Below are 22,927 nucleotides of genomic sequence, written 5' to 3'. Positions count from 1 at the left end.
CTTCTGGAACTAGAAAAACCAATCCAGATGATAAGTATTACAACAAGCCATCATGTGCTGAACTAGAAGTGTAAAAATACGTTTATATAAACATAAAAAAGCAGTATCATGGATGTGTATACCATAGAAAAGAAGAACCTACCAGTTTTCTTTTTAAATCTATACTGCAAATCTACATGTGCTACTGAAAGCATACAACACTGAAGTATCTTTATAAGGTAAGTAGAAATACCATTTACCAAAGCTAATAAACAGGAAAACATAACCTACACAAGAAAAAAACAAATGAACAAGGAAAAGACACAAGTGCTGCCCAAGACTCTGGTACCAAATATTTTGCTTACACAAAATACTTACTCTCAAGCATATTTAACTGATACAGAGCAAGTATGGCAATAATACAGTGTCAGGCATTCAACCTATGTAAAGACACACATATGCCACCAGCAGGCATTTGCAAACAAAGGTGAATAATGCTTGGGTCTACACTTGCAGTCTATGAGGAACTGAAAGGCACACTTGAAAAAATGCAGAAATAGTCCCTCCTGACATATTTACCTCAATCTAGCAATGACATTGAATGAAAAATCGGGAACTAAGACAATATGAAGCAATGTGAGAGTGCAGTTCACATTTCAACAAGACAGAACTGGAAAAATTCTGTTCTGTTTAATGTAGGTTAAAAAAAAAGAGAAAAAACATTCACTGAGGCCACTTTACACCAACATGAAAACACAGCAAAATTTGCGAAACCCTTAGAATCTCTATTTCCTTCTGGTCTTATCTTCAAATTAGTTTATTTAGTTCCAGGGTATTCTTCTGGATCCGTAACATCAACAATGATTAAAGTAATAAGCATAGAAAAATCCTAAATACACAGATTTCTTTTATTTTGTTTTAAACCTTGTAGTGCATTTAGAGTGAAAAATACGTGTAGAAATCAGGAGGCTACAACACTGACTTAGAAATAAAGAATTCTAAGGCTATTACCTATCTTCTTGTGGGACGATAAGGAACTTCCACTAAATCACACAATTTTCAAAGTATATGTTTTTAAAAAAAACAAAGAAATATTCTGCTATGCCTCCATAGGTCTCTAGAGCTACTTACAGTTCCAGAATAAGAATGACATCTGTTTTGTTCTCATAAACATCATGAAGCGTAATCACATTAGGATGTCGAATCTCTTTTAGTATGCCAACTTCTCGCTCAATATCTTCCCGGCTTACTCCACGCCGGCTGGATTTCGTTCTCCTTTTTTTGATGAATTTAGCTGCAAACTGCTGACCAGTACTTTTCTCGCGGCATTTTTTCACTACAGCAAATTGCCCACTAAAATAAAAAAAAAATAAAAAAATGGATATTTGGTTAAAGAAAATTTAGAGTTAAGAACAGCCTCTGCTTACTGTGGTGGGGAAAACTAGCCGTTAACTCTGCTTGACTAAAGTATATTACTGCTTTTCATGCTATCTAGGGTAATACTTAAAACCTTGGAAGAGGCAGAAAAGGTAAGTTAAGATATGGCTTTTATATCATACAAATGTACACATTTCAGCATGTCTGTAAGTAAAAGATAACATCTGTGAGCATCACGGGATTTCTGACGAATACTTGCAGTGGGAATTAATGGGCAAAAGAATGTTTTCTGGATTTCTCCTTCCATATGCATGTTGAAGACTTTTTTGTGTGTGTTCTGCAAGTGAGAAAGTTCTTAGTTTCTTACAATTTTAGTTTCTTACAATTTTACTTTCTTTCAATATGATCTTGTCAATATTCACTTTACTCTATCCTCAAGTTTGTTTTTTAAAAAGTTTTTGAAATGACACTGTGTTTCATGACACAGCTTTGGTTTTTAGTTTCAAAAGCACTGACTAAATACAGTAATATCAATAATTACCGTTATTGTACCATGTTGTTAAGGATAATGACTGAAGAAAAATACCAAGATGCCGAGAAGCAAAAACCTATGTTTCTGTTACAAACCAGAAGAAACTCAAGGTAGTTTCTTACTCCAGCATGTTATCATTGATGTATAAACCTGCTGTTGCTAGATGTACACATTGATTTAGACCAGAAATCTCCAAGAATCTAGTTGAACTAAAGCCAGAACGGGATTTCTAATACTGCTGAGTTTTCCTCTTATGTTTCCCTAATCTCTTGCAGAAGATTCTCTAGAAATTCTGTTCTTGTTTTTTATACCATACGAAGAAATGGTAGAATTACTGAATTATAAAAATGAGAAACTTTTCTTAAGTTAGCTTACCCTGTTAACCAAGCAAGTGCTGTTCTCTAAAGCAGATTTAGAGCAGCAGTTAAGTCAAAGCTGATCCTAGTAGGCTTGACTACCTGAACAGCTGTATAACATTTAAGCATATATAATTGTACCCAGTACCTGGAAGAGGAGCTAACCTGTATTAGTGGTTAACTAATTACAGTTGACAGAGAGATCTCTAGGAGGATGCATCACCCAGAAAAAGGGCATCACATAATGACAATGTGCCAAGTGGGAATCATTCGAAGCTACACATTTCATGACATCATTTCTATGCTGACCCCTAGGAATTCCTAGAAAGTGACTGTAAAGTAGCCACTACCAGTTGTGAAATCTTTGAATGCAGCCATGCATGAGAGAAGTAAACCCAAAGAGAAGCAATCAACAGTCTTAAGCTGAGGTTTGGTTTTATTTCAATGTTACCATCACCATTCAAGTTTCATTATTTAATGAAATCAGTTCATGAACCTGAGATGACATTATGTTGCATAACAAAAATCCTTGCCTTAAATTCCACCCCCCAGCAATTCCGCACAAAGTTGTCAAGGGTCAGATTTACCATAGGGGGATCTACACATTATTGCAAACCGCAGTGGACAGGGCATGCTTTAGACCACATCATATCCTCTTCTCTATCACATGTAGGCTGGAAGACCTGCTTCAGCCCAGACTTGGTCTGCTAGTGTTATTAGAAATGCTCTTAGACACCTAAGACATTCATATTTGACTGGCAGAGAAGGCACAGATCTCGGGAATATCTGTGTCATCCTGAACTGGCAGCAGAGAGCTAGATAAGATAACCTAAAGTACATCAGCCTTCTCTGCTTGGTTCAATTCAACTTCACAAAAAATCTTCCTGTAACAGCGCCTCTGAGTTTGATCTCCAAGGTCTGAGCAATTTTGCACTGTGGGATAGCCAGTCAGAATAGAGGTATTTGCACTGCTGCTTAGAAGTGAAAACACAGTCTTTCTGGCCCTTGTTTACTGTGAGAAAGCAGTGGTTCTCTCACACTCTTCCCCACAGCATGCACACCTCCAGAGAGATATAAAGCTTTATTTAAAAAGCAGCCAGCTCTGCAGGAAGTTCACAGTTTCAGAGAAACAACAAAGCTGAGCAGTAGACAGACGTAGGCATCAACACAACTCTGAACAGGTACTGAAGCTCATGGACCACAAGGAAGAAAAAAGCTGCTGTTTGCCTTTTGACCATCTGACTGGCTTTCAGCCTAGAAGTCTAAACTGCCTGACAGAGGAAGAAAAATGTTTCTGCTCATCGATAGGCTTGAATGCTGAGTGACTAATTACCTTCTTATCAATGCTTATCCTGTAAGTTTAGCAAAACCCAAGGCTTCATTATGAAAAACAAACAACAACAACAACAAAAACCCAAAAAGAACCAAAAAATTCCAACATAAAACCAGAAACCTCCCTGCACCTAAAAAATCAAAATCCCCACAATACAAATTAAACAAATCCAGCAACCACAACTCCAAAATATTAAATCCAAAATTACTTCTAACAATAGCTCTGGAGTAAAAAAGTAAAAAGGTAACTCTGAACTACACAAACATACAAAATATTTTGATATCCAAGAAGATTTAATTATAAAAGTTGGTGGGGATTAAGAGTTGTCTGTGTTTCATTGACATGATGATTTTTCCATAGTATTACTCATATTTGAATTACATCATTCCCCAAACCCACTTCATGCTTACAAAGCCTTTAAGGCTAAGGCTGTTTAATCTTATTTTGGCAATGGGTCAACTATGATGTTACAGCACGAGGCTGACCTACTGAAACAAAGGGGACCACATAAGACAAGCAGATCTCTTTCCTCTTCTGAGCTATATAATTTATTTTTTCAGTCTTTTTCTTTTTTCCTCCATCCACAACATGTTTGAAGGATGTCCTGATCTATCACAATTCAATATAGAAGTATTATCAGAGTACCAATACATTGTTTAAAAGCACATGACTTTAAAGATTGGTCTTATCCACCATTTATAGGATCTGAGGCTCCAAAAATCTTTGACATTGCTCAAGATTGTAAGAAGGTTATCAACTAACAACTATCTAGAGTAAGTGCCACTTATAAACCAAATAACCTTCTTATTGTTGTTGTTGTGGTATTCAGCACACAACTGCACAATCACTTGTTTGTTACTAAATGCTGTACACGCAGATCACACTTAAGCTGCAATCAAAGGGGCTATTTCATGCCTATGATCCCCAAGCCATAGCATTTTACAACTCTCTCTAAACTCTTGTTTTAAAAGCAGAGGGGATGTGTAAATCAAAGGTATTTACTGGGCTTTCCCCTGTAGAACTGCAGTGACAAGCTGTTATAAGTCAGCTCTGTATAGTGTAATACTCATTGAATATCCATAATATCCTCCCACAGATCCTACAGTTTCAGATTCAGCATTCATTCATACAGTGTCTTCAAAGCCAGAAAAGCCCTTTAGTTTTTTTAAGTTCCTTTTAAGTAGGTTTGATTTAATGTGTATAGAGTAAAAAAAATGATTGCAGTTTTAGGAGACAATTACCCCAACCCACCCCTCTAGTCTCCCCCCCGCCGAAAGTAAATTACAAATTCACATTTCATAAAGTATCTGATGTAATTTTTGTCCCACATGGCAGAATCAGGTTAAACAGCAAAGAAGGATGACAGTTTGATATGAGAAAAAATACTTCTGTTAACAGTAATCTGTTTTGTGATCTTGTAATTCTTACTCAACTAGCATTGAATTACTATCCTAAACCAACTCTTTTTAGGACACTAGGCATACCTCCACATCCACATTCAGACCCGCTTCAGAACAAGTACTAACCCATTACCTAATCATGACAATTATGCATCCCCTTTATACCATAAGATGACACACACTGTCCTTCCTTTACAATACATATATGTATATGAAGAAGTTATGCAGTTAGGGGATGGAAGCACCAATAAAGCACCCATATGTCAACCTTTATTGGTCCTGGCTTAGTGGCATCACAAAACAACTACTCATTAGCATGAATTAAGGAGAGTTTTAAATAAGGAAAGTTGTTTCAGAATCAAAAGGAGACCACAAAAAAGTCTTTTCTTTTTTTCCACAAGGTTGATCACAGTGATTAGGGTGGCAGACCTGTATTCCTTCCCAATCCCAGCTGTCTGCACCAGCTCTTCCCATATAGTTCCTTCTATGAGGAGTAGAACTCTTGCCCAAAGAACTCTCTGAACAAGGTCCAAGCTGGACAAAGAGGTGCTCAAGTAACACCCAAGAACAAATTTTCTAGTATTTATTGCCACAATAGGTCAAGAATGTTGTAAATTTCCATGCCATCTTCTAAGGACTGGATTCCAAAGACAAAGTTTGGAAGTTGGCAATGGGTTAACTTCCAAGGAAACAGGAATAAAGAAAAGTCATTATGTTGCTATCAGAATAGTAAGATGTCTTGGTATGTTTCTGACAACTTTTTTTTCTATTTTAAAAATTCAGTATTCAGTACACAACTCTGAAAACACAGATCAACTGCTTTCACTATTTGTTCAACTACTTTCCTTTTTAAAATTACACTAATCCAACAGAAAGAGATTTACATAATACTATTAGATTAGCCTGTGAAAGAAACTGCAACTCAACCACAGAGTGATTTGTTTTCTCCAATAGAACACTTACTAGCATAAGGAGGACACTTTCTGTCTTCCTGCTACAGGGAAGGCCAACCAAGCAGGGGATTTCCAGCCCCAGCAGCATCCTAACCTTAGCCAGCTCTGCAGTCCCCACTGCTATCCATGTACCAGTGTCTGCGGGCATCTGAGCCACTGCTGCTCATAAGGTTAACTTTCACAAAACTTGCTGGTGAGGCAGCAGTATCCAAGTCTTTTCCAAATCAAAGGAAGGCTATTCCACAAAACATGAAGAGTCATAGCTACATTGAGTCACTATCTACCTTTTAAACCTTCTAAAATAACAACTTCATTTCAGCTGCAAAGCCAAACTAGAGACAAACTTTTTGCCCTCCTTCCTCTATCTTTATGGTCTTGCAAAACTGGGGTAAGTCTTGGTTAAGAGGCTAATAGAGCACTCCAAGCAATGAAACTGGGAAGCAATTGTATTTCATGTAGAACACACTCAAAAGAGAATCTGTTTCATGGAATATCAGCTTTAGTGCTAGCCACCAGGATTATGCCTGCAAGAAAAAAACCTTCATTTGTCTCGACAGATAAAGAAACCTAAAGCAAGGTATCTTGTGAGGTAGTTTCTCTAAGTGTGCATGCACATCTCTTCACACAGAGGACATGTTAGGGAACATAAGGGCACTTTTCCCAAATCAGATTTTTAATTGTGCAGCCAACTTAACAGTACAGGCAGACAGTGAACGAATGCAGGACCAACTGATAAGCTCCTACCATATTTGTTTAAGCTCTGAAAGCTGGAAAGTCAGAGTACAGTGCTCACCATTTTTGTGCTCCTCCCTCGCCCTGCAATGTTTAATTCTCTAGTACAGAAGCTGAGAGAATACCAGAGGAATTTTTTAGCTGCCAGCCTCCAAACACTGGAGAGCTTTGGAAAGAAATGGCAAAGAACATGAACATTAGAACATCACAGCTGTATCTGAAAGATATGTGGATGCTGAACAGATGAATAGTTCATTTATATACATATTTTTCTTTTTTTAACAGCTCTAAAAACCCAGTTTTCAATGTAAGTAACAAATTTACATATTCAGTGCTGACACAGACATACAGACATAACAGCTCGCACTTGCTAGTGTAACTGTCTGCTTTCTGTTCACGGTGGAGAAACGCATTTTCACAATCCACAGTGAGTGCAAGTGGTAGCACTCAAAGTACTTGACCCCTTGGTAACATGAAGGAATAGCATCGATATTCCTGGTAGAAGAAAGAGCTGCAAGCACCTGAAGCTTATAAAACACCATAAGCTTTCAGCTGCGCATAAAATCTTGTAACAGGAAGGGGCATGGTGGCCATAGCATAGCAATACTTAGTAACTTTGGGAGACACATGAAAAACGCAATCCTAAAGAAAAAAAGGCAAAAGAGGAGTCAATTCTCTTTAGCATTTGAGCTAAAGAGAAAACAGTCCTCAAATGATATATGAGTGACTAAGCAGGAGAATAAGCCAGCTGAAATCTGATGGCGTACCACAGAGATTACTGTTAGGAATTGTCTTTTTTCAAGTAGTACTACTACAGAAGAGCAAACATGAGGGCTCAACTAAATTTGACTAGGAAACTATAAAAAGTAGTGCTGCAACTACAAAGGCAGGAGAGTAACACGTGTTAGGCAATTGTGCAGTACATTTCCAACACGTGCAGAATCAAAATGAAGCTGCAATTTAGGCAGTAAAATGCATGCTGATACACTTCCCTTAGAAATATCTTGGAAAAGCAACAAAGATAAAAAGAGCAAGGACAGCAAGGAAGGGGAAGCAAAGGGGAAAATCAGACAGATTTATAAAGTAAACAGATGTACTCACAGCTGGTATTTCCCAATTTCTGAGTTCCCTGTTATTCACAGATATGTTTATACACTTATAAACTCCACATGTTTTAAATTCCCTTTCCTAATTTCTAACTTACAATATCTTTTGGTGTCTAATTACCAAGTTCCCAAAGTACTCCAATTCCACTACAGTGACTCAGTGTACGTGATCATAAAAGTTTGTTTATCCTTCTGTATAAATACATAAAATATTTAAAGTTATTTTACCAGAATATCTGAAATATAAAAAATACCTCTTCCTTTATATAATATTTTAAGCAAAAAACCCCACAACTTTCAAAATAAACTCTCTTATTACCATATAAAATATTTCCAGTTAGAAAAAACACTGCATTACCAAATACCCTTTTTGTCTCTATAGATCAACTGAAACTTCTACTGTCCTACCTACTGAAATACAGTTTGAACAGTGTAACTGTAAACTTATTAATTAAATTAATAGAAGCACTCTGATAACAGATGACAATAGGAAGCAGTCAGAATCTGAGGTTTCAAACAGTATAAAAAGCAGGTGGTCTACGTTATCTTTTCAAGCATATTTACAGACTAAGCTATCTACCATAACTTCATATAACTGAAGTCAGGTTGCAGGATGGACCAGAATGTAAAGAATTACACTGCTGTGGTTTAACCCCTGATGGCAATCAAGTAGCGTGCAGCCCCTGCCTCATGCACTTCTCAGCCCTTGCACGGTGAGATGCGGAGGAGAATCAGAAAAGGAAGGATGTAACAGCATGATAAAAAATTTTATGACAGATCTAAGTAAGGTGTCTCTGAAAGATACACATTGTTTATGTTTATTATTATTTCTTAAGTGCTTCATATTACTACAAGTAGTGTATGAAAAATTTTAGGAGAATAATTATATTGCAGGGGGTGTCAGGGAAGGAAAGAGAGAGATGAAAAGACAGAAGACTACTACTTCATCTGTGTACAGATATGCATGTGTATCCAACACTGAGTGGAAGACTATGCTACAAAGTGTTTTAATGTTTATTATAGAATTAAGCCACTTTCTGGGCCACACATTTAAAAAGACAAGTGACAGCCACTGCCAAGGCTCACTGCACAGACCATTTATCCATTTACAGACTGGGTCAAGAACACATCTCATCGAACATAGCTCCCCAGTACACTAATTACTGTTAAGTATGAGCAGATTAGTCAGATGGCTCTGGCTGGCTCACGGAAAAGGGGATGAAGAAGACAGCCACTGTATTGTGCCTATATGTTTAAAGTAAGACCAAGCACACCTGTACTCCTTTCCATGGGCCTTCCGCAACACCCTCACCTAAAGGAAAGGGGCTGATCTGCTTGGATTTTCTTATTCTACTCAGAGAACAACAATAAAGTTTTTCCAATATAGTTAATGTCAAACAAGTTAAACTGTTGAAGCGTGAGAGTATGCACACACCTGTGCATACATCTGCTGAAGTGAAAAGCACTTATTAACTAGTACAGTCCATCAGGCAGAGATGATGGAAAGTGGATCCTATGTATCAGCGATTTCGCAGTAAATATCAACAGCAGATGACTGAAGAACTGTTCGCATTTAGAAACAAGAAGTTTAGAAAAAATGTAATCTCATGATAATTAGACTGAATTTCATGAAGTGGAACAAAGGACAAGTTTCAGCTACTCTCTGTGTACATATAAATATGTACAGTATCTCTCTATCCATCACTATGAGCGTTGTAAAAACAGGATAAAAGAATAGATGATATTTTGGTTTTAGTTTATTTTATATAAACTATATCATGAAATGAATAGATATCTGATACATTTTATCATAAGCAGTGAGCTTCTGTCCTTGAAAAGGGTTTTAATTAGAAACATAGCACCTTGAAAAAGAAATTAAAAGAGTCAAAAAGCCTGCAATATTTGCATTCTGCTGATATACTTTGTCTGAAGGCTAATGCATAGCCCTTGCCAAGTACAGCTGCTATGTAACCAGATGAGATTGTAGCCCTCTCTTTTATCCAACAAGAGCACCTCTGAATTTTTTCCCTTTAAGGATAGTTTTGTTTCAATTCAGGGCTCGAAACTGAACAGGATTTCAGTGAAGTGTGTTCTGACTGCGTTACACCTATTCTCCCCATGGAGCTGCAAATAGTTCTGCTCTGTGTGATTCCTAAGACTTGGTGTATGACCTTGAAATGGGGAGAAGAGTGGAAGGAATTATGAAAAGTTAGAGATGCTTTAATATGTGACTCAATGTGAGAACAGTTACGAAAACACTTGAACAAACAGTGACATAAGTTGTATTTGAAACAGAGGCCATTTGCATCATTTGTATTTTCCTTATGTAGTCCACATCTTTCATATTTGATTAGACATGACTGAACTGTGGTTTGCTTCACCACTTTAGAAGGATGTTTAGGTAAGTACTTGAGTCACGATGCACCACACATTAATAGAATCATAGAATGGTTTGGGTCGGAAGGGAGCTTAAAGATCATACAGTTCCAATGCCCCTGCCGTGGGCAGGGATGTCTTCCACTAGACCAGGTTTGCCTAAAGTCCAATCCAACCTGGCCTTGAACACTTCCAGTGAGGGGCATCCACAGCTTCTCTGGACAACCTGTTCCAGTGCTTTGCCACCCTCACAGTAAAGAATTTCTTCCTGATATCTAATCTAAACTTATCTTCTTTCAGCTTAAAGCCATTCCTCTTGTCCTTCATTACATGCCCTTGTGAAAAGTCTCTCTCCAGCCTTCCTGTAGGCCCCTTCAGGTACTGAAAGGCTGCTAAAGGTCCCTCCAGGGCCTTCTCTTCCGCAGGCTGAACAGCCCCAACTCTCTCAGTCTGACAGTATACAGTACAGTATATTACTTCAGCCTGCCATTACAGGATAGGAAGATTACCGTATAGGAAAAAGTAAATGTTCAACCACAATATAAAAAAGACATTAGGCTGTTAGGGAGCATCCAAAGGAGGGCCTTGAGAATGATGAAGAGTCTGGAGGGGAAGCCTTAAGAAGAATGGCTGAGGTCACTTGGTTTGTTCAGCCTCGAGAAGATTGAGGAGATATCTCATTGCAGTCTACAACTTCCTCATGGGGGGAAGCTGAGGGACAAAACCCAATCTCTTCACTCTTGTGACCAGTGACAAGACTCAAGGAAACAGCATGAAGCTGAGTTTGGGGAGATTTAGTTTGCATATTAGGGAAGAAGTTCCTCACCCAGAGGGTGGTTGGGCACTGGGACAGGCTCCCCAGGGAAGTGGTCACAGTACCAAGCCTGACGGAGTCCAAGAAGTGTTTGGACAATGCTCTCAGGCACATGGAACGATTCTTGAGATGTCCTGTGCAGGGTCAGGAGTTGGACTTCATGATCCTGTTGGATGCCTTCCAACTCAGCATATTCTGTGATTCTATGAACATTATTAATGTTCAAGGCCATTTTAATTGCCAAAATAAGGGTAAAGATAATAAATTACAACCAAGCATTAAACTAGAAACATGTATCACAAATGTAATATAAACAAATCACACGAAGAACATCACCTCTGATGACTTTATCTGCACTGAACTCTAATTTATCTCTCTTTAAAGATAGCATTGTTCAAAATAATGTGGAAGAAGAATATGGGAGTTATATCAAAGAATGGAAAGCTCTGTACAGACCAAATAAGGATCTTTGTATATACAATACTTCAACAAATATTTATTACCTAAACTGAATCAGCACACAAAGCATGTAATTGCGAGACAGTCAAGGCTTATGAAAGCATTTCATAATTGTTTAAAAATATTAAACAATGAAGTTTACCTCAGATTTTAAAGAAGAGTTAATACCCATAAACTCATATTGGCAGATGACTCAATAATGTAATAGAAATTTCACTAAGCCTTTGGGAAGCTGCCTGCTCAGAAGAAAATGCTTTGCAAGAAAGATACATCTTAAAACCTCTGCTTTAAGTCCTCAAGCTCAACTTCAGATATTGCCTAAATCATGTGTTTCTATATACTAAATTACTTAGCCTTAAATTCAGCTTAACATTTTTATTGATTTTTCATCCTTTCTAAGGGCAATAAAAACTTCCAATGGCTTAATTGCCCTCAATTTCGATAACTGTAAACTGAATTTAAGTTCTGTTCTCCCAAGTTGTCTTCACATTTTTTATGACATTAAAAATAACACACATGAAATCATTACTTTATGATCAAGACACGATACAACAATCTCACACAAAATGTTAGCTAAGTGTCTAAGACTTAATGTCAATGGATACATTAGAAGATTTAAGCAATCACTCAGAAGTCTTCAAACCATTTCTCTGGGTAGATTTCTCTTTTCACACTGATACAGAGGAATTATTTCGGAAAGCACTTGAAAATTCATGGAAATAGCTGCCATCTGTTAAACGTAATACCGTGCCTGCTTTCCAATGAAGACCTTAGAATAAAATGTTTTATCACTTTAAACATACAGCTGCAACCATGTGATGAGTTTACTGCACCTCTTGATTAGAATAATGGCAGGGGCAACAAACCTGACAAGTCCAAGAGTTTGGAGCGTGCCACCTTCCACTACTCACTCTCACTCCAATGGTGACTGGTTTTCCTGGTTACAATACATTGGATACACTAGCCTTAGTCTTTCTCTTCAGGTGGCCTACTGTAGCAAAATGATGAGACAATGAAATATGCAACTTTTTTTTTTTCTGTATAGTTAATAGTCTGTCTTGGTCAAAGTTCTGCAATACTAATGAAACACCACTCATTTGCCTTTCACCTTTTTTTAAACACTAACTTTTGAAAAAGCTGCATGGTTTCATAGGCTGTTTATCTGTGGTGTTTACTACCTTCAACCCTCTTCATCCCATCCACTGTGCTCTTTTAATACAACTGAAAGGTTTCCTTCTCGTGATTTTCAGCACTGACAGTCCAGTGCATTTATTTCCCTCACTTAGCCGGATTTTTATGATCTCCATCTTCATCTCCAGCCTCAGCACTTCCAAGTCCACCTTCTCTTGTACCTAAATCTAGGCATTTAAGCCATTGTGTCCAAAACCTGCAAAAAATTACAAATTCCACCTCACTACTTCTACCCCTGCTCTCTTCTTTACTTCTCTTCCTTGTCCTTACACATTCAGCTGACTCCAATGGGATGGCCAGGTACTCAGATCTCATCCTCAAGCTCTACTAAAGAAATGAATCAATACTCTCCACAAAGTCTCCCTAGGATAAATGCCCTTCTCCAAATCACCCCCTTTCTGCCTGAGCATGACACTTGGTTTCCTTCCAACTTACCTAGCCGACTCTCACAATAAAATGGCAAAGTATACCAGGAACATAACTGGGAAAAAACCTCCAAACCACCCTAACAATTATGCTTCTGATCTGGATTAATCAGAGTGCTGCATCTCAAAAATGATATTCACACCTATCCAGCACCTTTAATGCTCAGTAGAGTTAATTCATTAGACATAAACAATTCTTCAGAACCTATTAAGTTCTCAACTATGGATGTATGGATTCATAGCATGTCCAAGCTAACACACACAGTCTTACACATTCTTTATTATAACCTATGAAAAAGGAATAAACAGTAAACTAAGTTAATAATTTGAAGCTTCTACATACCTCATTAAAAATATAAATCTACTACTTTCTAAGTTATTTACTCTCTTTTATTAAGATAGCTGAATGACACTTGTAGCAAGTCCTTTAAGGAATAAATAAAATGTAAAAACATACATGAACGAAGACTAAGTTTAACTTATCAGTTAAGTGGCAGATGGCACATCATGCAGTTACCAATCAATCTGGAACACTAGCAGAAGGATTAATCTACAAATCTTGCTGTATAACCAGCATCCATAAAGAAACTATCTGCCTTTCTGTCCCCTACGTCCTCCCCATCTCACATGTATATTAAAAGAATAATTCTGTTCCTTAGGCAATATTATTTCAGCAGGAAATTCTTGGACATTTACCTACCCATTTGCTTTTGGATCTAGGCCAGTTCATTTTAAGCACTGCCTCATTTAAAGTACAAACCATCTGAGTTCCTGTATTTGCCAACAGAAATTCTACTATGTATGAAGCTTCACATCTCTTTGCTAATAATAATCCACTATTCTACCCAAGATGTAAATATAATTCCTTTAGGTTTGCTTTAGATTTTTTTATCTCCCCTCTCTCCCACACCAAATTATTCTATCGGTATCAACAGTCTCACTGAACTAAAAGGAAAAAGTATTCAGAAACACAGTTAAATAATTTTTCTTTGGCTTCCTGCATGCATGTAGCTCTAACTCGGAGCATTTAAATTTTTCTCAAAAGCTATTCCAAAGATAGAGAGGGCTGTAGCATTTGTATACTCTCCAATCTGAGATCATAGTACAGATTTAATAGCTGGAGAAAGGGAGAAAAAAGACAGTGACAAGAATTTTATTTTTCTTTTTATAAAACCAATTTCTAGCCAAATTCCTCTAACTCTCTAATGTAACTCTCTAACTCCCTTATAGGAGAAATAGAGCCTGTGATGTAACAATTCAATCTATGCATCTTTATGTTAAAATATGCTGAACTGAACATGTCTGCTCTTTATTAGTTTGATATTGGTTTAGTTTAACACAGAAATACGTTGTATTAGAACTTTGTGCTAACAAACAATCACAGGGTACTTGTGAAAGTAATAGATGAAAATCACCAATGACAAAAACAATTCATTTCATTAAAAACACAGTGTTCTCTTCCTCTGGTAGGATTTGAAAGTGTTATTGTACGGCACTAGAGACAGCAAATTAGGAGCATGACTGCTGAATAATTACATGGGCTCAGGTTAAGCATACATTTTATTTGCATAAGTGCTCCTTGTGGAACAGGAATGAGATTTCCAGTTAGATTTCCAGATGGAATTCGAGAAGAGGGGACACATCAAGTTTTTGGAGGGCTGATTAGCTAATTTTTTCAGAACTCAAATGAGAAATAAGAGCAGATGGTTAAAAAGCTTGTATCAAATTAATATGAGAAATAAGTGCCACATCATCTTATTCATCTGTTGGATCTCTTTAATTTCTTGAAATAAAATAGCAACATTACCACCATCTCTTGCGATTCCATCCATTTGTGTTCCACATTCTTAGTGGGATGCACCTTCTCTCAAAAATCATCAAATCTTCCTTGTATGTTTTTTAACACATTTTCTGCCTATAAGCACTTACTTTGATCCGTCACGAAAACAGGCAATCCACAGGACTGGGTTTAGGACTTGAACCAATTCCAGAAGGTAGGAAACTGTGCCAGAAACAAGGAATCAAGAGAAGAACACAGCAAGAAAGAGATTGATGCCTGGCACCAGGGGTCACTTTACAACCTGTGAAGCAATTCGAGGGGGGCATAGGGTGAGTGGAAAATGGAATGGAACAGGTGAGATAATCCTTGAATCTGCAATTAGAGAGTTGTATAAAGTTATGAAGCCTGTGATTTGGGGTGCATCCTTTGAGATTTTTTCCAATGCACCCGGTGCTGAAATAAATGTGTGTGCTTTTCGGCTTTCTATAATCAAAATGAGTCTAGAGACTCATCAGCTATGGAAAGAATACCATTAACCTTTTTTTATTCTTATAGGCAGCTGAGTTGATCTTCTTTTAAAGCAGAGAAATGGATTAAGTGATTTCTAGAGGTGTCTTCATGTTCTAGCTTTATACGATAAATAAATCACTTCACTTCTGCAACTGGATGCTGTACACAGAAACTCTCTCCTGTGTGTAAGCTTTGACCTAATGCCACCTCGATTTCTGACTTTGGAAGTCAGTATTTTGAAGCAGTCTAAAGTCCACATGCCTACTTCAAGGATCTCTATGAAAGCTATGAAAAAGATTACATTGAAGACAAGGTTGGAGACTGTTGTAACCAATGCAGATATTTTTAATGCAAGTAGTATGCTCAATAAATATTAACAGTGATAATAAATACAACTAAAACAAGGGAAAAAGTAGTTACAAGTCCATATCAGCATTGCTAAAAAGAGTAGTTTCCTAAAATTCAGCTTCTGTGTCACAACAGAGGGTTTTTTTCTAGGTTTGGTTTTGACTAAATGTTCATGCATTTTTATTCTGATGTGGACATCAGCTTAACAGTCACTGCAAACTAGAGTTGAAATTCTTTCTTCCCCTTTTACAAGGTTTGAGAAAAAAGGAGTGCACAAAGTGCAGGAAATACTTTGGAAATTATAATTTTAATCAAGGGGCACTTCTGTAGACTTTTGCACTGCAGAATTGGAACTGTCTTACATAACCTGGCCTTGGCACTCTCCATGCTTTTGCTTTACGTATTATGGCTACACTACACCAGAGATAAAGCAAGTGAGGTAACTTGGGGACACTTTGTGGAGAAATGAAGTGTCTCAACACAGCTCCAAAATAAGCAATCATTTTTGAATTCATAAATGAATTTCTAAATGGAGCTTCAACAACTGTATTTTTCCAGAAAGCTAGTGTTCTCATTACAGTTGTCAAACAAGAACATAGTACCTCTCTAGAGAGCAGTATCCAAGTCCATCCCTCAGCTGTGCTCTGCTCCTGAGAGGTATATATAAGTAGGAAATTTGAGCTTCTTCCCCATTGCTACCATGAGCAATGAGTCTCTAAATTCAGTTCCTCATCTTGCCTCTACTTAGGACCTCCCTAGCAAAGGACCTCCAAACTGAAGATGAGCATGGCCATGGAAAAAAAAAGCAGAACCAGTCACCCAGTGGCATTTCAGTATTTCCAATGAACTTTCTGTGCACATCAGTTCCCTCTCCATTCTTCAAGAGGTATTTTATTGCACCCTCTTTGCTGCCGTGACTTCCTCAAGGGTACAAAGGACTTTTGGTTGATTTTAACTCTGCATTGAAGCTGGTTTTGGAAAGTTTTGGTCACGTGTTTCCGTACAATATGGTATTCTAATAAAAAAAAAATTGCCCAAAAGTGACAGTCTGCCTTATGGAAGATATATTTGTTGTAGTTACTTCATACTTCTGCACACAAAAATGAATGAAAGACAATCCTGAAATACTTCAGTTCACAAGTCACGGCCTACTTTGGTCTTTGATTTTCTAGATACAGACTTTTCAAGCAAAGACTTCAAATATTAAACAGCACAAATTCCTTAACTTTTCTTGTATCTTTTGCCTTCTTGACAAAGGAAACAGATAGAAATGACTCAGCTGCAGTAGTGCAAGCAAAGTTGTAACTAATTTTTGCTGCATTTTTTCTTACAAATCCAGTTCACAAAGGCATTTTATTTTTGTCTAAAGAACACAAATGCCTCTCATGCATTTCTTTCCTTTTTTTCCTGTCATAAAGCACCGTTTATCCACATAAGTTGCATCTACTTGAAATAATACCTGAAGCAAGGTTTCTCTTAGCAGGGATTGCTATTGCTTCTTTCACAGGAGCACGAATCCCTAATAAAAACACTATGTCAGATGACCAACTGCTTTCTGCACGGACCCCCTCTGCCAGTGAAACTGTAAGCAGCCTGTCTTTCCTACTGCCAGCCACCAGATTTTCAGGCTAATACAATTGTCTCAGGGAGGCCAGCACAATGTGCTCTCCCCCAGCCACATGCTTCATTTTCTTCTTTTTCACGTTAAAATGTCAGAAAAAGAAAAATTGCTCTGACACGGGCTTTTCTTGGCTCTTTACACAAGGAAATGTCAGTGAGGAACTACAACAGAGAAAGAGACCCATGTGGTAGTGCATTTGCTACAAATGACCTTCCAAAATAGTTTGATGAAGAACAGCAAATTTTAATTGTCATTTTTTATTCTAGGGAAAGAGGTCTTTTAAGAAGGATTTATTGTACCAGGTAAGAAAACCTGTGCTGCCAGGGTGGGACAAGTAGCATTTTCTTGTTTTACCTCCCATAAAAGTGTCATGCCCAGTCAGAGAAGGCAGCAGTAGCTGCTCCTTAAGAAGTCAACACTTGAACATGGCTCCTTGAAGCATAGTGACAGCCTTGTGTTTTTCTAGGAGGGCTACCTCCCTGCTAATAATGTCTCAGTAACCTGCTTCAAGTCCACTGTGTATTTCTGCTTCTCAGTTGTTCAGCATGCAAAAGTCAAACCAGAGTCCTGCTATCCCTCTACCCTACTGTATTTCTGAAACTATTTTAGTTGCTTAGTCAATTTCACCAAGCTCCGAAACACTGGATGCCAGAAATCATAGTTTCTTTCCTGCACTGATGAGGAGCTGGTGAAGCCAGCTTACAGACCACCCCTGATAAACTTGGGAGCCTTGAGGCAAGCCCCTCTGATAATGGAAGGGAGATAACTTGCAGATGGGGCCAGTACCACCTCTGGATCACTCCCTCCTGCAGGGGCAACTGCTGAGAGTCCAGCATGCACCAAGGAATGCAACAAAGCATTTGGCCAGCAAGAGCCAAGTGTCCAGCAGGCAGCACTCCACAGGCAGTGCCACCCTCTTGAGACTATGGCCCTTGGTGCCAGGTAGTGCCTCCCAGAGCAAGGGGAATGTCTTTACTGCTGTGTAGTTTTAGAGTATGGAGTCAAAAACCAAACCCCATTTGCCCAAAGAAAGTAAGACCAAACTTCCAGAATGTCTTGGTTTCTTACAGTGCTCTTGACTGCCCTGCACTTCAAAGTGAAGCTCCTCACATGTCAGGAAAGTAAATATGCTGGTGTGCAAATAGCATTCAGGATGGACTGGCTGTCACTGCAGGAAAGACTGCTTTGTTATAGCAACCTGTAGAGTACAACCATTCGCAACCTGTAGAGTACAACCATTCTGACCCGGTGCGAGCAACCATGTGGCATACTCCTTGGCAGTCACAAAATAACTGAGGGAAGACACTCATGATCTTAGTAGCCTGTCCAGAAAATGTGGCAGCAACCGAGTTTGCATCTGCAGAGCAACAGTCATGTGTCAAAGTCCCCCTTCCCTCACAGGTCAGATGTTTCGCTCATATTCACAGCAAGAGCTGCTTTGTCCTCACAGCTTTATCATGGCTGAATGCTGACAACGTACCAGAAGGAAAATGAGTTTTTGGAGGCAAAACAAAAAAAGATTGCCAGAAAACAAAGACTGCTCTCTTCCTGCTTCCTAGAGTGACACCAGTGAATTTTTTTCTAGCAATTAATGAGTTTGCACAGGTGTTAGTCAAGTGTAACTGTCTAGCTGGCAGAAGTGATAGTGTGTTGATGGTGACAGAAAAAGGAAGCTGAGCTCAGCTGCCTCAAGTGCACAGTTACTACTGCAGGCTTGGCAGTCAAAAGTCAACTTGTAGGCTTGACATAGAAATCTGTCAAATGGAACAGGGAATCCTTCAATACCTTCCTGTCTGAAGCTGTACAGTCACATCCACAGTCAGAAAAGCTTCTGAATCAATTTTCATTATCTTGGCAACAACAACAGTGAGTTTCAGCTTTTTTATAAACAGCTTTCAAGCTTAAATTCGCTTTCATTCTCAATGCACTCACTAGGTACAACTGAATATATTTATTGCTCTTTTTGAAAGCTTTCTCAAACCATGGAATTAAAAAAAAGCAAAACAAAACAAAAAACTTCAGCATCAGAGAAAGCTTTTTTCAAACTTCGCATCAAAGAACCTTTGAGTAAATAAGATGAAATCCCAATATGTGCGTAGGCCCAGGCTTCTCCTTGAGAATAAACAGGGTAAGTACAGGCATTGCTTTAAAGAGCCAAACACATCCTTTGTCAGGGATGCAAATACAAACTGACTTCACAGTGAGTATAAACTCCTCCCAGCAAAGGTTCCTCAATCCAGGTCCCTTTAGAAGATGCAATACAGCAGTAGCTCCATGGGAAAAGAAGACTTACTGTGCAGCTGTAGATCAGCCCTGCACACAACTATTTCACCATGGTGCTAAAAGAAGAGAATTTATCAGACATGGGAACATAATACGATCAAACTAAGTGACAGAAGGCCTTGAAGCGGCACCAAAGTGAAAGATAACATGCCCTGCTCAGGCCGTAGGTGCCAACTGCTAGGACTACCTAAGCATAAACGCAGCGTTCTCACGACTGCAAGTACAGGGGCATTGCAATTACATGAGCACAAGTGACAAGACTCTGGGATGCATCTCATCAGGTCCTATACACATGTACACCTGTACATGCAGGTTCCTCAGGTGGTCCAGAATCTGATCTTTATTACAGTGGGGGGGGACTTTGCTCCCTCAATCTTCATCCTGCTGTTCATCTACTTGAGAGGTTTAAGAAGAGAGGTTTAAGAAAAGAGGTTGACATTGAAGACTGAGGCAAAAAAGCTGTTGAGTAACTCAGCCTTCTCCTCATTCATTGTTACCAGTTTTCCAGAATTGTTTATCAGGGAGGGCACACCTTGGCCTTCCTCACCCTATCCCTACAAAATCAAACTTCATCTCTATGCCTTTCCCAGGTCAACTGTCCTTCTTTCCATGGCCTGCGCATTTGCTTCTTTCCCTTTAGTTTGACCAGCATGCCCCTACTCAACCAAGTCTGTCTCTTGCCTTCCTTGCCTGATTTCTTGCTCTTGGGTATTTCAAGCTCTTGTGCTCTCTGTAAGACTTCCTTAAAGATCTACCAGCTCTCTTCCACTCCCCTGTTCCCGAGGGCAGTCTTCCATAGGATATCACAGAGGATCTCCCTGAAGAAATGGCCGTTTGCTTTTCTAGAGTTCAGGATCCCAACTTTACTCCTTACCTGACCCATATCCCTCAGGACTGCAAACTCCACCAGTGCATGATCACTTCAGTCCTGCCTGCCTCCAATCAGCTTGGTGATCATCAGATCCAGTATCACATCCCTTCTGGTAAGGCTGTCTATTGCCTGGCTCAAGAACTTATCCTCCAGCAGTCTCCTGGATTGCCTACAGCTCACTGTGCTACTTTTGCAGCAGATTTCGGGGTGTTGAAGTTCCCCAGCAGGACAAAAGCCTGCAAGCATGATGCCTCCTATAGCTGGAGCAAAAAGGCTTCATCAAGTCAGCCAGACCTGGAAAGCCAGTATCCTAAAAGAGGCTGAAGAGATGCCATAAGGATAGGCAAACCAGAACATGAATATACCAGAGATTGTTTCAACTTCTTTTCTACTCCCTGTCTTTTGAACAAGATATATGTTAGCATATACTTCTAGAATTGTCCTTTTCTACTTCCTGTTTTGATTATTGATAGGAAATTTTTTTTTTCTTCTCAGCAACTAGTAGTTACGCAGCATAATTTTCTGAACTTTCAATTCCTTTAAGATTTCCACCAAAGACAAAGATAAGGCTGTTGTTTGCCATGCAGTATGATGTAACTAAGGAGAGTTTTACTTGGACATACGTGGGGTTCAGTCAAAAGCTCTGGTACTTTTCCACAGTGCTCAGTTTCTTCTAACCTCAGAAAATTAATTACTACAGTTTAAGAAACAAAACTGAAATAAATTACAGTTACTTTGCTATATTTGGGATACTATTTTGGAAGTATTATATTTGATTTTTATACAGGGCAGTTACAGAGATGGATCACCTAAAATTAAATATAAGCTTACTGATTTAAGACAGAGAGAATATACAAAACAAGTCAGAAAATTTCCTCCCTGAATTATGAAGTTGAGAAGACAGAATTGAAAAGATTACATTTTGTTACACTACTTTCCAGAAGAAATACCAAACTACCTATGTTAAAAAGTGCAAAGTTAATTCCAAATATTTTCATCAGCTTTCACTGGTGACAAGTTACACCCAAATTCCACACAAAACAAGCAAAAGAGCCACCTTGCAATGGTTACAGAGGCCATTTCAAGTGAGCAGAATGGTCAAAACCCACAACTGTCCCTGTAACTTTCAATCCAATAGAAATGCCTAATATAATAAAGATACCCCTTTATTGTGTCATCATTATCCCAGGAAAGTATTGATATGCAGCTTGGATGGTCAGGAACTTCTGCAGGAAGGGTTGTACAGACAACAGTGAAGTTGTATGAAAGACAAACTTTAGTGTCTCCAAACAAAAAAGTGATTAACTCAACTGTTGCTTCATTATGAACAGATAAAAAGGGCACCTTATAGCCCCACCTCTGAAATAGTCCTCCATTCAGATTCAGACTAACCTCCTCTAACCTAACAAAGAAATGGAATGCTCATCCTAAACACCTAAAGCTGCACTGGTTAAAAGCAATGCAGCTACTGCAAATGGCAAGGAAGAGACAGTACACTGACCTTTAAAAACCTCTCAAAAGCACATGCATGTGAAAAATGTTAAGATATTTAAATTAATTCTTTCCTGAATATCTTGCTACCCTACGTAAAAAAAGTTACCTTCCAATTTTCAGAATGAAGATTCTAAATGGCTACTGAGAAATTAAATTTTCCATCACAGTTACATACGAATAACCAAGATGAATAATAATAATAATTAGCAATGTTTAAATTAACATAGATATAAGAATTCACTGTAAGATGTCTTGTCATTCTAATGATCTCACAAAACTGTTGTTTTGTGACTGATTTGTAAGCTGAAGTTTTGCATTTTTTTGAATTTTTTTTATATTACAACAACTTTTGGGTAACAACATTTATGACTGCTTTCAGAAAAAAGCAACCACAAAAGTCAACTGACAAGAATTCACAGTGTATCAAGGTGAGCTTGTTACCACAGAAGACAACTTTTTGAGGCAGATAATACAGTCAGGATGCTGGAACAAGACAGCTGAAGAGCACAGCACAGGCAAAGGAGATGCTTTCAGACTAAAATACTGAAGAGGTTTCCAACCTTTCATAACTATAAACATCCTGAAAAATTCCAACTTCTGTCTGTTTTTTGAGTGATTAATGACAGCATGGTGCATTTTGACACTTGGAGATAAAGTCAAGGAAAATATCCAACAGGCAGCAGGAAGTGAATATTGTGTTGAGATTGAATAGCTGCCAAAGTGCAGAGGACAAAACCCAAATATAAGCAAAGACAACATCCAAGACAGACCAGAAGGCAGTGATATGTTTCTTCTGATGGCGTTCAGAAACAACTTAGTACAAGGAGGAAGAAAAAGAAAGGAGAACAATGGGAAGAACACGATTTAAACAAAGCTACACATATAAGCAAGCTGTCAAATGTACTTAAGAACCTGGACTGAGCTTTACAAAGATTAACTACTCTCTCCCTGTGCAAACCTGAAATACCGGGAAGCTATTGAAAAGAT

The 22,927-nt window shown here is 38.4% G+C and overlaps 1 protein-coding gene across 1 annotated transcript in view; it reads right to left on the bottom strand.

The window, feature by feature from the left end:
* The window catches only part of DAPK1 (death associated protein kinase 1), a 91,195-nt gene that overhangs the window by 48,291 nt on the left and 19,977 nt on the right, over positions 1 to 22,927 (bottom strand). Inside the window, exon 3 of the mRNA XM_032675697.1 lies at positions 1,111 to 1,332. Coding sequence (XP_032531588.1) covers positions 1,111 to 1,332 — 222 coding nt within the window. The remainder of the gene's footprint in view (positions 1 to 1,110; positions 1,333 to 22,927) is intronic.

This window comes from Chiroxiphia lanceolata, chromosome Z (assembly GCF_009829145.1).
Source record: "Chiroxiphia lanceolata isolate bChiLan1 chromosome Z, bChiLan1.pri, whole genome shotgun sequence".
NCBI classification, from domain to species: Eukaryota; Metazoa; Chordata; class Aves; order Passeriformes; family Pipridae; genus Chiroxiphia; species Chiroxiphia lanceolata.
This window is presented reverse-complemented; position numbering and strand designations above follow the sequence as displayed.